Source organism: Salvia hispanica, chromosome 5 (genome assembly GCF_023119035.1).
Source record: "Salvia hispanica cultivar TCC Black 2014 chromosome 5, UniMelb_Shisp_WGS_1.0, whole genome shotgun sequence".
NCBI lineage: Eukaryota > Viridiplantae > Streptophyta > Magnoliopsida > Lamiales > Lamiaceae > Salvia > Salvia hispanica.
The window spans coordinates 17,820,757-17,836,207 of record NC_062969.1 but is presented as its reverse complement, the minus strand read 5'-3'; the positions used below and the strand labels follow the sequence as shown (position 1 = coordinate 17,836,207).

Below are 15,451 nucleotides of genomic sequence, written 5' to 3'. Positions count from 1 at the left end.
CAAAATAGAACAATGACTCTATTAACATGGTGGAACGGGGGAGTACCTGCATACATAGACAAAAATTAAGGGGAATAATATCATGGGTTTGTGATTCTATCCCTGGCAGTAGACATGTCCAATGTTTCAGGACCATCGTTACGGTTCAAAATTGTCGGTTTTGGTTCTAGTAAATCATGAACTGGAAATGAACCTTGAGCGTATTTCGCGGTTACTGTTCTAGTTTGAAAATTGTCCGTTCTTGTTTTAGTTCCGAATCGGCGGTTTTCTGACGATTTTTTGAGGTTTGGTTATGTTCTGAATCGCCGGTCTTCGATGGTTTTTTACTGTTCGGCACGATTTCATTTCCAGAATATAGGAATTTGAACTGTCCCAGTCCCACTGTTTCAAAAGTTGCAGTTTTGGTTCTATTTAAACCTTATTGTTCCGGTTGAGAACGGGTTCGCGGTTAAGTAAACATTTGAATCAAGTCAGTCAACTCCCTGTCCTCTTCGGAGAAAACCCCTAAGAAATAGTCAAACACAAACCAACGCCATTGTTTGATCATCATTTCGAATCCTTCCTTTTTGATCTCCGCGCGTCCCATCCATATTTATCGGAAATTTGTATTATGGCGTCGGAGATCGAAGTTGTGGAGGAGGTGGAATCGAGGGATCATCCAACGGGCTCCGCGCCCGAGGACGACAGCTTGAGGAACGATGTTTACACAGCCGCTGCCTATGGGGATGTGGATAAGCTCCAGAGATTAGTCGAGAGTGGTGGTTGCTCCGTCGCGGAGCCCGACGCCCTCGGCCACTACGCTCTCCAGTGGGCGGCGCTTAATAATCGAACCGCCGCAGCTCAGTACATTGTTGAGGTACAGATGATTTTCCTTTCCATTTATTTTTTGGCCTGACATTGCCGTTGTTATACCGTTTGAGGAGGGTTCTGGATTAGGGCAATGTGCATCTAGTGTTATCGTACTTTTACTGTGTGGGGAGAAATTGATTGATTACTATTCACGGTTTTGGGTGGATTTATAACTGAGCATGTTAAAAATTGAGTGCTGCTAGTTGCATTTTCTATACATTATTCTGGGATAGTTTGTACTAGACAAACTCATTTCGTGTTAATGCCATTGTATTTTGTCATCCTTGTAATTCTGCCTCTCCGGAACCAACTGCGCTAGCTTAAATAGTTGTTGAACCTTTCCTACCAAGGAAAGAGGGAAAATGTCGCCATAGGGAATCGATCTCAGGACACATGGGACATGGTCTCCAACCAACTGCACCATTGCCATTGTATTTTGTCATCTTTTCGGGTGTAAGTGGTTATTTCCTGAAGGTTTAGCGGTCCAGGGGTTTGGTTGCTACATCTTCCGAGTTCTGACCTCAATTTTTGTTTGATAATGATTTATAGTACGGCAGATAATATAGGCTGTTTGTTTGACATATTTAATGCCAGCAATTTTAGAAGGTACACTTGTACTCCCTCCGTCCACCAATAAATGTCTCATTTGCTTTTTTTACTACTTTTGATAATGGACCCCACATTCCACTAACTTTGTTTCGCTCACCTTTCACTGTAAAATTAATATATGAAAGTAGGACCCACCTTCCACAACCTTTTCCATCCACTTTCTACTACATTTCTTAAAACCCGTGCCCGGTCAAACTTGGTCTTGTAATAGTGCACGGAGGGAGTACTAGACATGTCGTCTTTGGATCTTAAAACCAGAAGGTTGCGTGGGTGTGTTACAGTTATAATCACTTATAGCATATGCATCTGGTGATGCATTATGTTGTGTATAATTGTACTATAATGGAAGCTTTGTGTAATTTCTATATGTGAAGAAGGCATATATAGTCTCATCTAGATTCTAATTGTTGTTTGATCATTTGATGTCAATCATTCTTAGATTTTATGGATGTAAGCAAATGTCACCTATAATGGTATGCATCTAATTATCTCCAATATTATATATGTATTTACTTTTATAACGGACTGTGATGGGTTATCTGATTGTGGTATATGGTTCGTTGTTGACAGCACGGAGGTGATATTAATGCACGTGATCATACTGGACAAACAGCTTTGCATTGGAGTGCAGTGAAGGGTGCAATTCAGGTTGCTGAGCTTCTTCTGCAGGAGGGTGCTCGTGTTGGTTTAGCTGATCTCAATGGTTATCAGGTTTTCTTTTATATTCTACTATTACTAATTGCAAATAAGGGATCAAAGTTTTATATGAACTGTGCAGAAGACGAATTAGTCACAAAGACTCACAATTACTCTTGTTATCTTTCCACAAATGGTTATTTAGTTTCAGACAGGGGTTGATAGATGTCTGATGGTGACAACAACATTTTTTGCCACTATTTCGCACGGATCTTGACAATCGTCAAACAAATTTTGGGGTTTGTGATTGATGTTTATTATATGGTTCTGGATGTAAACATTAAACTACCTCAATATTCCATTTCCAAGCAACGGAACTATCATTAGATTACAAGCTGGAGTCCTGATATGTAAAACACAAGTTGCAAGAGCCAAAAAGGCAAAAAAATTATGGCCATTCCTGGTCAATTAATGTTTTGATTTGAGAACTGAACATAATTGTCTAGAAGTTCTATTAAGGATTTCGAGAATGATATTATTGGCCCTACTCTTGTACTATTCAATTGCACTCGAGCATCATTCTGTCATCTAGATTCCAATTACAATCATTTTAATGATGTTTATCCAGGATAATTTTGTTGCTCCTGCAATGCAAGGCTGCCACATTTCTTGAAACATTCATTCTCACACTTCCTATGGTTACAGACAACACATGTTGCAGCACAGTATGGTCAGACAGCTTTCCTGTGTCACATTGTCACAAAGTGGAATGCTGATGCTGATGTCCCTGATAATGATGGAAGAAGCCCAATGCACTGGTACTTGATCAATGTAATTGTATTTTTCTGCTGGCATGCACAATTATTTCTTTTATCTAATCTTTGCATCCATTATAGACTTTGTTTAACAATATTAAAGATTTTAGGCGAGGAAGCTTTAAATTTGTAAGGAAGCAAGATTGATGTTCCAATTTTCTGATCCCTTGGATATGTTTGGGACCATTATCATTCATGTTGGTGTTACTAGTTTGAATTCTTTAAGGTGGCAGTGGCACCTTTACTTCAGATAATTATAGATATGTGCTCTACTCAAACAGTTTGATTTGGATTACCTTTCTGGTTTTGATCTAGCTATTTATCACTTGGTTACTGTAACTCTGCCATATGTGCACTCTTTTAATGTTCTTGTCAGCAATAAATTCTATCATATTATGTTAACCTCTTCCTTATAAGCCTGGTCTGTGTTCATGGTTACTTTTGATAGATAACATGCATTGAATTCTCTTGCAGTGTACGACTTACAACTGCTGTCTTTGGCATTTTATTTCTCTTTCTTGCTTGTTAGTCTTTTTAAGTGGTTTTTATTTACTTATTTAGTTTATTATTTTGCTGATGACTGTAGGGCTGCTTACAAGGGATTTGCTGACTGCATTCGCCTTTTGCTATATCTGAATGCTCATAGAGTGCGGCAAGATAAAGAAGGTTAGTTGAAATGCTCCATGCTGGATCTATAATCGTGTTTTGTTCCTCATATTTGTTTCTTCTGTGTTTATTTTGTAAAAATTTTGTCCTGCTACCTGCTTCAGAAGCATCTGATATGAATTTTTATCATCTAGGCTGCACCCCGTTGCATTGGGCTGCCATTAGGGGTAACTTAGAAGCATGCACTGTTCTGGTGATGGCAGGGAAGAAAGAAGATTTAATGGTAACAGAAAACACCGGCCTTACCCCTGCTCAGCTAGCCGCAGATAAAAATCATAGACAAGTTGCATTTTTCCTTGTAGGTACTCTGGAAACTACGTCTCTAGAAATTATCTTTCTTTCTAAAATGTATCAGTGTCTTGAACCTCTTTATTCCATCTTCCTTTACTTCAAATTTTATTTAATCTGACTAATCTTGGGATGTGATTTACAGGGAAATGCTAGAAGGTTGTTTGACAAACGATGGGATAACAACAGTTGTCTCGGCAAACTTTCAAAACTAGGACTTGCTCCAATTCTTTGGTGTATAGTTTTCCTGATGCTTGCAATATATATACATTCAGTTATTACAGGTATATCTCTAGACCGAACTATGTGAATCTATTTATTAATTGTTATTTTGACAAAATAATTTATTTGCTTTCTTGGTTTATGCAGCTTCAAATCTTCCAAGGCTAACAGCTGGCTTTGGTCTTTTTGCCTGGATGGGTGTGTTCTTGGCATCAATAGGTCTAGTTTTCTTATACAGATGTAGCAGGTAACTCTAGGATATTAAATGTGTTTTAGTATGTTTTTCTTTTTTCTTTGGTGGATTTTATGCGTGTATGTAAGAATAGTTCATTTAGTTTGTGTTATATTTATATACCAATCATATTCTAATGTGTCACTACCTGGAACTTGCGTTAGTGAAATGAAGTACCCTAATGGGCATATTTGTTAGTACTTAGTAGATGTTATTCCACTAATTAATGGTGCTCAAATACTGTCTAAAGTTCTTTGATATTGAGATGCAAAATGCAGCATTTCCTACCAATGGACTGCTCTGTCCATTATTAAATGTCTCATATTGCAATTTTGAGATGTCCACCATTAAATGTCCCATTTCACCTTTTTTTTCGTAAATGGACCCACATCCACTAACTCATTCCACTCACAATTTATTACTCCCTTCGTCCCGCTTAAGATGACACATTTTCCTTTTTAGTTTGTCCCAACTAAGATGACACATTTCCTTTTTTGGTAACTTTCTCTCTCCAATTAATACACTCAACCACTTTTCTCACTCATATTAAAATATTCATCTTTCTTTATCTCTCTACTTTAATACTTACACTCACCTTCTCTCTCTCCAATTAAACACTTTAACCAATAACTCCTAAAACCCCGTGCCGGCTAAGCAATGTGTCATCTTAGCCGGGACGGAGGGAGTATAAAACTAACCCTCCGTCACCAAAAATAGGCCCATGGGTGGATGGCACGGGTTTTAATGAGAAATTGGTAAAGTAAGAGAGAAGGAGAAAAAATGGGTAAAATAATAGAAAAAAACTTTCCTTTTTTGGATGGGACTGTATTTTATGGACGGACCGAAATGGAAAGACGAGACTATGTCACCAACCTTCCTTTGTTTTTGTTAAAATCCACGCAGAGTAAAAGTGAAAAATTTAATCCCGGACATAGGTAGTAGGTTCTTACTGTCTTTTAAAATGGTACTGATCTAATTTTTTTTTCCTGGATCTTCTGGTCATTATTATCATGATGTTGTCAGTCATTGTGCTGATAAAACTTACCAAAACATTCCCATCTTTCTAACAATTTTTTTTTTGTGAAAATGCTCTGTATAACTGGATTGGCATTGAGTCTAACTTTGTGTGTGCTTCTAATTTGCAGCAAGGACCCTGGCTTTATCAGAATAAATGTACATGATCCAGCAAGCATGAAAGATGATGTAAGTATGCACAGGGGTTAATTTAGTCATTCATTGTTTCAATTGTGGCTCTTACCTTTAGGTATGTGCAATAGCTTGCCTTTTCATGTATGTGTAGTTTTTCATGGTATTGATTTTATTGATTCTCTGTAGGAGCCTTTGCTGAAGATCGAAATAAATAATCTTGTGTTGATTAGAGGAAATTGGTCTCAGCTTTGTGCAACTTGCAAGGTACTATTAAGTTTTCACCTTGCATGTTGTTTGTCTCCATCAAATTAAAACAAATTATCCTGCCATCAAATTTATACTAGTACATTTTTTCATATGCTCCTTGTTGAAAAGTTCATGTTTATTTTTTCAGATTGTTAGACCTCTACGTGCCAAACATTGTACCACCTGTGATCGTTGTGTCGAGCAATTTGACCATCATTGCCCATGGGTGTCCAATTGCATTGGCAAGGTGCTTACATATATTATTTTCCTGTTTCCTTGTAACTGATATGAAGTAAGCTAAGCGGATGTTTCCCATGTTCTACCGATATGTTAACTGATCTAAAATTATATGTTGTTCCGTAGTGAAATCTTATTGAACTCAAGATTCTTCTGTCTAACGGTAATCTGAAGTGTGTTGGTGCTTTCTTTTTTTCATCTTGACAGAAAAACAAGTGGGATTTTTTCTTGCTTCTTGTTCTTGAAGTTCTGGCATTACTGATATGTGGTTCAGTAGCTTTGATAAGTGAGCACACCTTTTCCTTTGTTTTTTTAGCATGAAGCTCTTTTAAATTTGTGAGCATCTAAGCTATATCTTTCTTGTCTCTTGCTATCATGTGGAAACCTTCACGTCGTCATTGCAGGGGTGTTGACAGACCCATTGGCCCCATCTACCTTTGGTGCCTGGTTGAGCCATGTTGGTAATCAGCATGTTGGCGCTTTAGCATTTTTGGTTGCAGATGCTTTCATCATTATTGCTGTCGGAATTTTGACTTGTGTACAGGCTTCTCAGGTAAACTTTCAGAATCTTCATCTGCTTGTTTTATGATTTCTTACAGGTTGATTTGCCTAAATAGGCATTTTAAAAAGACATAGTTAACACCTCTTTCAAAATCTAGTTTGGTAATGCATATTGCAGAGGTTGCATGATTATTTATGAGAAAAAGCACTAAGGGCTCTAATATCCTTATTATGTTGTTTTATTGGCTTTGTTGGCTATGTATTTGGCTGCCTGAGGGCCTTAAGTGTTCTCTAATATGTGGTATGCATTCAATAGGGATTCCTCTTATTTCTTCAAGGTTCTGAATCATAAGTGATTTTTTTTCTTCTTCCCAAAATTCAAAGTTACCTCTCTCTTAGTGCTCTTGGTTTATTAGGTGAAATATATATTCTGCCATTGGTCCTTGCAGATCTTTACAGTCATAAATCCCACTATAACTATTTCTATTTTTTCTGTTGAGTTTATTTATGTATTGTATTGTGCTACAGATTGCTCGCAATATAACAACAAATGAAATGGCAAACATGCTGAGGTACAGTTACTTACGAGGGCCAGATGGTCGATTTCGTAATCTGTTTGATCATGGCTGCAAGAAGAACTGCACAGATTTCTTGATAAATGGTTATAGCGAAGATATAGAGCACGCCGAAGAATCAGGGGAATCTGAAGGAATCAGGATGATCAATATGACACAGGATGCAAACCATACAAATGGTGTGAGCCATAGTCATCAACCAAACGGAAACGGCCATATATTAATTGATTGTGAACAAAATCTCTAATGCACATCAGGGCCACATTCATTCTTCTCAATGCAGCCATAGTCCAAGCCACAGCCAAAGGCATAGTCAAATTCACACTGATAGCCATGTCCCTGCAGGTCTGTGGATGTCGGATTAGGCCGAAATGTTTCTCGTGCTGCAGTGGTGTCATGATAACACGTTGTTTACTATAGGCAAATGAATGAGTAACACGATCCACACTGTCGATAAATCCCTGGAGACACATTTTTGTCTTGCTCAATCATCTTGATTTTTTCCTCCCCTGTATAAATTGTTGTTGTATGTTGTAGCATTTGACGTGGTTTCTTTCCCGTGGTAGCCGTGTCCGCCTCTTTTAGTGTGCATTGTGGCTGTTGCATCATAGGAAAGGGGATAGATGTGAAGAAAAAAAATACTCCCTCCGTCCCTTTTTAGCTCAGTCGTATTCCTTTTGGGTTGTCCCACTGAGTCATTTATTTTTTTGGCAAAATTTCTTCTTTTACTTTATTCTTTCTTCATTTCTTTTCCCTTTTCTTTTCTAATTTATTCTCCTATTACTTAACTCACTAAAACAATCTTTCTTAAATTTCGCGCCAATAAAAAACACCTCTACTATAGAGACGGAAGGAGTACTATGAATGCTCTCCATTTCTTAATGTTAACTGTGTCACTACTAGATATTTGGGTTTTGTGCTACTCAACAATGCTTGTTCAACAAAGCACTTCAGCACTTTACTTTGTGGTTACTTTTCTTAATAATTCATCCCACAAAACAGATAGCCCCACTTAACTTAGGCCGATCATCGTGTGGTTGGATGATGTTCTTGTAATTTCAGGTTTACTATAAAAGCACTAAAGCAAGCAGTCCACTATGGAAAGGTGAAAAAGGAAAAAAGAAAAGAGAGTTATCAATCAAATTGATCAGTAGCATAGAAATGGAGAAGGGGATAGTGGTAGTGGTGCTTGTGGTGATGGCAGCGGCGGCAGCAATATGTCCGCCCCTAGTCGGTGGCGTTGCCATCGAACAAGGTGGCGAAACGGCTACAAAGACCGTGGAAGATCCGCCCCTCATCGGTGGCGTCTTTGCTGAACAAGCCGGCGAAGAGGCTGCAAAGACCGCGGGAGAGGGTCTTGGCGACATCGCGAGAAGGGCAATCCACAAAGCTGATAAGATATGGAACGGAAGCAGCAGTTGCAAGCCATGCTCTTTTGGTGATCCTCTTCTCCTAGTTTGTTTATTATGCATCTCCCTGTTACTAATTCATGTGTATTGAGTTTGCTTGTGAGTTTGTACATATTTATTTATATATCATTACAAGTCTTGGATCTTTGACTTGATGTGCATGTGTAACCTCGAATTCCCCATGTAATGTGTTTCGAGTTTACATATATATGTATATGAGTTTGAACATCCTCTTATTTCATCATATCTTCTTCCAATCACACAACCATCATAACCTAAAAAAAAGTTCAAGTGTTTTTGTGGGTCAGATGACACAATTTCATAACACGAAGTGACTGTTCGGTTTATTAGTCAAAATAATCATGAAATGTGGTCTAAAATTGAGTTGAGAGATTATTTTAGTTGGAGAAGGATGATTATGACTAATTATCACATGATTATCCATCTAAGATTTGATTTTATGATTTAATCTTGTGAAACAAACACAATGCATATTTTATCCCGTATATAATATCCGAACAACCATCAATAGGACCAAATGCAGTATTGTACTATATGTTTTAAGTGGTGAATTTATTATGAATCATTATTAGGCTAAGGGGATTATGATCGTCTGTTTATCACAAAATGCCACTACTCTCTGGTAATTACATTCAGATCTTACTAACTACGAAATTATTATTAAATCCTTAATTACAGAAAATCACAAACTTGATCATAATCATATGCTAATGCAGTGGGTGATCTAGGGACGAAATCTTGTTGTATAAGAAATCCTACAAGTCATCTTGAGTTCCCATCCAAAAAAGAAAAAGAAAAAGAAAAAGTATTATACACACCGCAGACTATGACTACTTATAAATAATTAAGAGAATTATACTTGTAAACGAAGAGTGATCTAATATGTATGCATAATAGCTTAAAATCTCTATTCAACAGTGTTACTATTCTCTATCCAAGGAATACAAGTCCATTCTCAATTATGACTTTGCTCCTTCCGTACACTTATGATATTGTTTCCTTGTTTGGCACTCCTCTTATGTTGAGCAATGCTATTCCCGATGATCTTGTTTCCTTGACACTCCCCCTGATGTTCGAACAATTTGCCAGAAACTTCATTGAACACCTTGTAATTTATTGGACAATTTATTTCCCAATCTTCTCTATATGAAATGATGATTGATCTCCACATGACTAGTTTTTCATATTGGACTGGATTTTCTTAAATGTCGATTGCTAGTTTATTGTCACAGTACAATTTACTTATCTGTGATGAAAACCAATTTCTTCCTGTAAATAGTCATCGTAATCACAAAATCTCTATAAAGCCACTTTTCACTCAAGAAATTCCGCCATAGCATGGACGATCCTAGGCGGTCATCATCAGAAATTCTACCTTTTGTTTCTTACTCCTCTAAATAAGCAAATTTCCTTCCAAAAAGTGAAATATCTAGTGTGGATTTCCTATATTTTTCTTTTCAATTGGTACACCATATCTCAATGTACCTTCCAAGTATCTGCCTATCCTTAGTGCAACATCCATATGATCTTCTCAAGGTCGATGCATAAATTGACTCACCACTCTGACAATATATGTTATATCTAGCCTAGTGCGAGAGAGATAGATCAATTTTTCCACTAAGCATTGGTTTTTCACACTTACAACTCAGAATTTAGCATAACTGGTATATCAAGACACTTACGCTCAAGAAGACAGGATCTACTAAAAGATCAAACATACCTCATCCGTCCCACATAAATAAGCCATCTAGAGTTGGCACGGGTTTTAATACATAATTGATAAAGTAAGAGAGGAGAAAAATAGTTGAAATAGTATAATGGATGGTGGAGCGGAAGGAGAGAAGGTTTCCATAAATAGATATGGACTATTTCTATAGGACGGGCGAAAAAAGAAATTCAGCTTATTTCCATGTGATGGAGGGATTATATGTTTTCTGCAGAAAGAATATACCTCTTTCTAAACGCAGCACCTCCATCCCGAGAAAAACAGTACATGGCTCCAACCAAGATCATGGTGAGTTATCGAAGATCCCCGATTCTGGATGATCACATATGTTAAAGATGGTGGTCATGCACAGCACGTGAGGCTGCATGGGAGTAAGCTGGAGCTGCAGCGTATGGAATCAAGATTTAAGCTCAATCATGCTGGCAAAGAAGGTCGTTAGAGAGTTAGTTACTGGATCTTTGTAACCGCATGAGTGTAGCTCTCATGCACTTGTGTTTTAGTAGAGTATAAGTAGTAGCTCTATTGTTGATAGTTCAAGCAGTTGTAACTTCATTCTCTTCTCTCAATACGTTAAATAAGAAGTTAACATTCCTCTGCAACATCTCTTCTTCTACAATCCTCTCATCATACTTAGTTTAGCTTTTTCTTGTTCGTGTGCTTCACATTTCATCAACATATGATGGCTCCAAGTAGGCGCGTAATTCCCGTTAGTTAGTTCTTTTATTTATTCCAGTTATTTTATGTCGAATATTATGATTTATTATTTTGTCTCTGTTAGTTGGTTCTTTCCCGATGTCTAAGTTAAGTCGAACCAACCTAGGGTCGTTAGTATTATAAATGGGGCTATTCGTTAACTCCATAAATCAATTAATGAAGAATTATTTGCTCAAACTATTGCGTATTACAATTAAACCCTAAATCGGCTGTCGACATAGATCCCTTCCGCGCTAGGCGCTCATTTTGCCGCCGGAGTTCTTGTTATATGCCTGTGACCGGACAGTTATTTCTTCGTTGCTCTTAACAGTTATTTCTTGTTCTATATCTTCTAGACAATTACCACTGCTCGGTGTTTGAATATCACATGGAAATATACTATCAAACCATAAATACAGGAAAGAGAAAATATCACAACTATACGAGAGAAAGATTATTTTAAAAATCCCAGTGTAGTGGATTTTAACAATCTTAATTATTTGTACTACAGTGATCTAATTCTCCTTTCACTATTTATAGAGTGAAATTCTGTTTCATCAGAATCAGAGATGGTGTATTTGTTTGGTTTTTGCAGATTTGGCTAAAGAGGTTCGAGAAGGTTATTTAGAGACAATGATGAAATCGTTTTTCTGTCTCATCTTCAATGGTGTTGTTTCCATGAAGATGGGAGAAGAAGACTTAGAAGAAGATAGGCTTTGTGATGTCTCCTTTTCTAACAAAAACTACTACCATCAAACATCCAAAGGAAAAATTATAAATAAATAAATAATACTAATGCAAAACAATAACTTTACAAAAAAAGTTGTAAATACTCAATCTTGGCATCTCCAAAGGCAAGCTGCACTATATAACATGGAGCAGAAGTGACAAAAAACGATTTTCTGCAGATGTTATAACAGATTGTTTTACTTGCTCAGTGCGATGAACGTTTCGTGTCCCAACAGGGAGAAAGAAATACCCGAAGCAGAAATGATACAACAACATGTAAGCCTGCAAAGGACAATGATTCTCATCTTAGTTCATGCAGTCTGGAGAAACAGAAGCAAAAGGTTAGAACATATAATGTCATCTCATGATTTGACCATCGGCATCAAGATTTTCTGTTATGGTTACACGAAAGCCTATAAGAACGTCAGGGAACTAAGAAATGTAATCAATTTTGCCTTGTTCGTTCTTATTCCTTAATAGTAGTAGCTCTTAAACATAAGTATAACGAACTAAAAATCATACTACTAAAGAAGCAGACATGAAATTAAGTATAACGAACTAAAAAATCTCTTTCAACTCCAACGAAGAAACTTTCAAATGAACTCTGGGAACTAATCTGAAGTTTCAAATCATGCAATGGTTGGATATCATATTTATCCTGGGAAAAATTCATGAAAATGAACAACTAATTAGTCTCTTAAAAAATTCAATACAAATTTTGAATCCTTTTGATCTTGTCCACTTATTCTTCCTAAAACTCCTACACAATATTTTAACAAGATTATTTCTTTCTACTTCTGGGATTTCAACACTATAGCTTCACTGCTTCAGTTTGACTAAGTATCGAGTTTCACTTGTATCCGGTTATTGAGTTAAAGGGATGGGAAATCAATGGAGAAAAGATGAATCTCCAAACCTGACAATGCAATAGAAGGCCTAAACTATAAAAAAAAATTGTGAGTCACTCTCTAGTAAGGCTCAGGTATTAGTAAACTCTTACTTACCAAATATGCAAAAAATGCCAACTCTTCCAACCAAACGCTCCGATGAGTGCCAGTTCTCAGATGCATCAGCTGGAGCAGCTATGCATTTTCAAAGGCGTAATAAATTTTTGAAACTCGCCGCCTGAGCAGTGGTTCTAACCGGAACGAGGGAATGATGCTTGGCCACTTTTTTGCTTCATACATTTCGTTCCATGCCTGTACTATTTCGTCAATATTGAATCCCCCTGCAAGAGCGTTATCGGTCAGAGTTATAGCAACACACCTCGACATTAGTATTGTTAAAAATATGCAACATATACAGAAATAGTGTCTATATATCACCTTCTGACGCTGTTCCATTGGAACAATGATTCTTTATCATAACAGCAATATCAGTTTGAGCTGCTCCAGCAAGTTCGAATTTTTCTACAGCAACCTCGAGGCATTCATTCCACACAGGAAGTCCTAGTTTGAATTCCATCATTGATCTTTCATACAGCATTGTGCCCCATAATATGTGTATCTGAGCCCGTGTCTTTGAAGCCTGTTCTGCAGCTTCGTCTGCTGACATGTTTTTGAACACGCTGTTGAGTTTCATATTCTGCAACTGAATCTCGATTTTGTTAGGCCAGGATGGTTCATTGACTTGCTGTTCTTCCTCCCACATTTGCATTCCCTTTTCCATATTTTCCTCGGCCCTGTTGTAAAGCTTAAGAACTTCCAATGAAGGCCAAGACTCCAAATCAGCATTGGTTCCGATGGCATAATACCAAGAGAGTTTAGCCTGCTCAAACTCTTGCTGCCCAAGAGCTAGAATGGCTTCATAGAAATTTGGTTTAATTTTTAGGGCCTCTTCGTATCTTTTTCCTGCATTCACGTACTCCGCTCGTGCCCATTCGTAAGCAGACTTGACTCGTGTCAGCACAGGCTCTTTCGAAGCATTTTCTGTCAAATATACTCTTTTTCTTGCTCTGGACATGTGGACATTACCCCAATTGAACAATGCTAAGGCTGCCATCTCCTGGAATTTCTCTGCAGCACTGGAGAAAAGGTCTTGAGCTTCTGCGCAAGTAACCGTCTCTTCCATGGCATCTGAATAAAGCTTCATCCCGACCTCGTGGAGATCAAGATAAGCATCAAAATCAAATCCAACATGGTTCTTGAATAACTGAGCAAACTGTATGATCCAATCACTTATACAAGCCGACTCAGTCCGGATTTCAGTAACATTTTTCATGTCAAGAATGTCTATCGATTCATCTTTCCTAATCCTTTCAAATAATGGATCTTGGTCAGGATTAACTTCGACTATATACAGCTTCACAGAGCCATGTTCGGTAGAAGCTTCAGCCAACCTCAGTTCTTCTGTTGAAGTGATAGTAACCATGTCGCCTTCTTGATCCCTATATTTAACGAGAACAGCCTTCGAGCTGGGAAAACGATCAACAATGATCTCCCTCAGTTTCAAAATATCGCAGTTGAGAGGAATCTGAGCCCATCTTATGTCTTCCCCGAATACTAACTTAACCATTCTTGTAGGCTCTTCCTCTGCACCATTCGTAAACCTTTCTTCCTCCACCACCAATTTGTCTTCAGTTTTCCTTTCCTCAATTTGATCATCAACCTTTCTCAACACAACATCAACATCAACTTTCCTTTCTCTTACTTTTCTTTTTGTTTTCTTCTCATGTCTTGTTTGATCATCCTTACTTCCCCCTCCAACGCCATTGACTTTCTCCTCCTTCGCATTTTCCTTTACATTGCAATCAATTTTCTTCTTCTCCGCGCTATTATCTATGTCTCCACTGAAAATGTTATTCACCTTGCCATTGACTCTCTTCTCCATCACATTCTCCTCTACATTGTCATTGCCTTTCTCCACCTTCACATTGCCACTTTTCTTTTCCCCCGCCTTCTCTTTGCTTGCCTTGGCTTGTGCCAAAGGTGGTGGTTCCAAATACTCAGGTAACGGAACCACCAAATTCACACGAATCTCATTTTCTCTAGACCCTTGTCTCTCAATTCTCATTTCAACCCTCTCCGAGATCTCAATCGCCATGAGATTGTTAGGCTCCATCTTGAGCACCGTTCCAACATCTCTACGTGCCAAATCTAGCTTGTTCAGTGCCTCATAGCACCTAGCCCTCTTCAACAATGCCTTACTATACAACGGAGAAACTTCAAGAGCCAGATTGCACTCACGGATAGCCCTCGGATACTCACTAATACCCAATTGCATATAGCACGCGGCCATATTGCTCCTAAGATAGGCGACATCTACGTGATTCCTAGGAAGCAACTCTATCCCCTTCTCATAGCTCAACATAGCACCCTCATAATCCCTCTTCTGAAACAACCTATTCCCATCTTCCTTCAACTCCTGAGACATCAAAACGAATATCTTTGTGTCCTTATCGTAAGCTCTCTCGTTGCCCTCACTCTGCCTAATATTTGACTCACCTGATTTATGCCCATTAGATTTCTTCTTCTTCCCCCCATGTTTCCCCATTGCTAAAATCCAAGATCAATTCCAAATTACCAAAATCTTGAAATGACACAGCAATTCCAACCAATTTATTCCTAACATCAACTAATTAGCTCCAAATTGATTAGTATAAGAAGCTAAAGAAAAGTTAAATCAAACTAAGATGCAGAAATTGAAATGAAACCCCAAATATATGCATCAAGAAACCTGAGATAAATCCTATAAAATTCCATGAATTGGAACAAAGCAAGAAGCTAATGAACAGGCATTTCAAGATTTGTATAGAAATGAAGATAAAGGTGGAATCTTTAATCAGCCAGAAACAAGGTTTTAAGGGTTCTTTCCTCAAGCAGAAAAAAAAAATAGAAAGAAGGAATTAA

At 37.8% G+C, this 15,451-nt stretch overlaps 2 protein-coding genes across 2 annotated transcripts; one reads left to right on the top strand and one right to left on the bottom strand.

The window, feature by feature from the left end:
- The first annotated feature begins 457 nt into the window (after window positions 1-457).
- Window positions 458-7,583, top strand: LOC125186868 (protein S-acyltransferase 24-like). Its single transcript, XM_048083344.1, is given in 15 exon segments — window positions 458-856; window positions 2,029-2,169; window positions 2,800-2,912; window positions 3,496-3,575; window positions 3,710-3,873; window positions 4,009-4,147; window positions 4,233-4,332; window positions 5,463-5,520; window positions 5,653-5,730; window positions 5,861-5,959; window positions 6,157-6,235; window positions 6,354-6,502; window positions 6,979-7,254; window positions 7,256-7,375; window positions 7,378-7,583. Coding segments are annotated over 15 exon segments (1,890 nt in total). The 5' UTR covers window positions 458-610; the 3' UTR covers window positions 7,426-7,583.
- A 4,050-nt stretch (window positions 7,584-11,633) lies between these two features.
- Window positions 11,634-15,451, bottom strand: LOC125186127 (protein PHOX1-like). Its single transcript, XM_048082460.1, has 3 exons — window positions 12,929-15,451; window positions 12,608-12,831; window positions 11,634-11,885 (listed from the first exon to the last, which is right to left on the bottom strand). Exons 1-2 carry the CDS (start codon window positions 15,093-15,095, stop codon window positions 12,686-12,688), a joined length of 2,313 nt encoding a protein of 770 aa, XP_047938417.1. The 5' UTR covers window positions 15,096-15,451; the 3' UTR covers window positions 11,634-11,885; window positions 12,608-12,685.

Coding starts and splice junctions, on each gene's coding strand:
- LOC125186127 (XM_048082460.1), bottom strand. CDS start 15,095: ATGGGGAAACATGGGGGGAAGAAGAAGAAATCTAATGGGCATAAATCA. Junction 12,832..12,928: donor CAATGGAACAGCGTCAGAAG/GTGATATATAGA, acceptor ACGCTCTTGCAG/GGGGATTCAATATTGACGAA.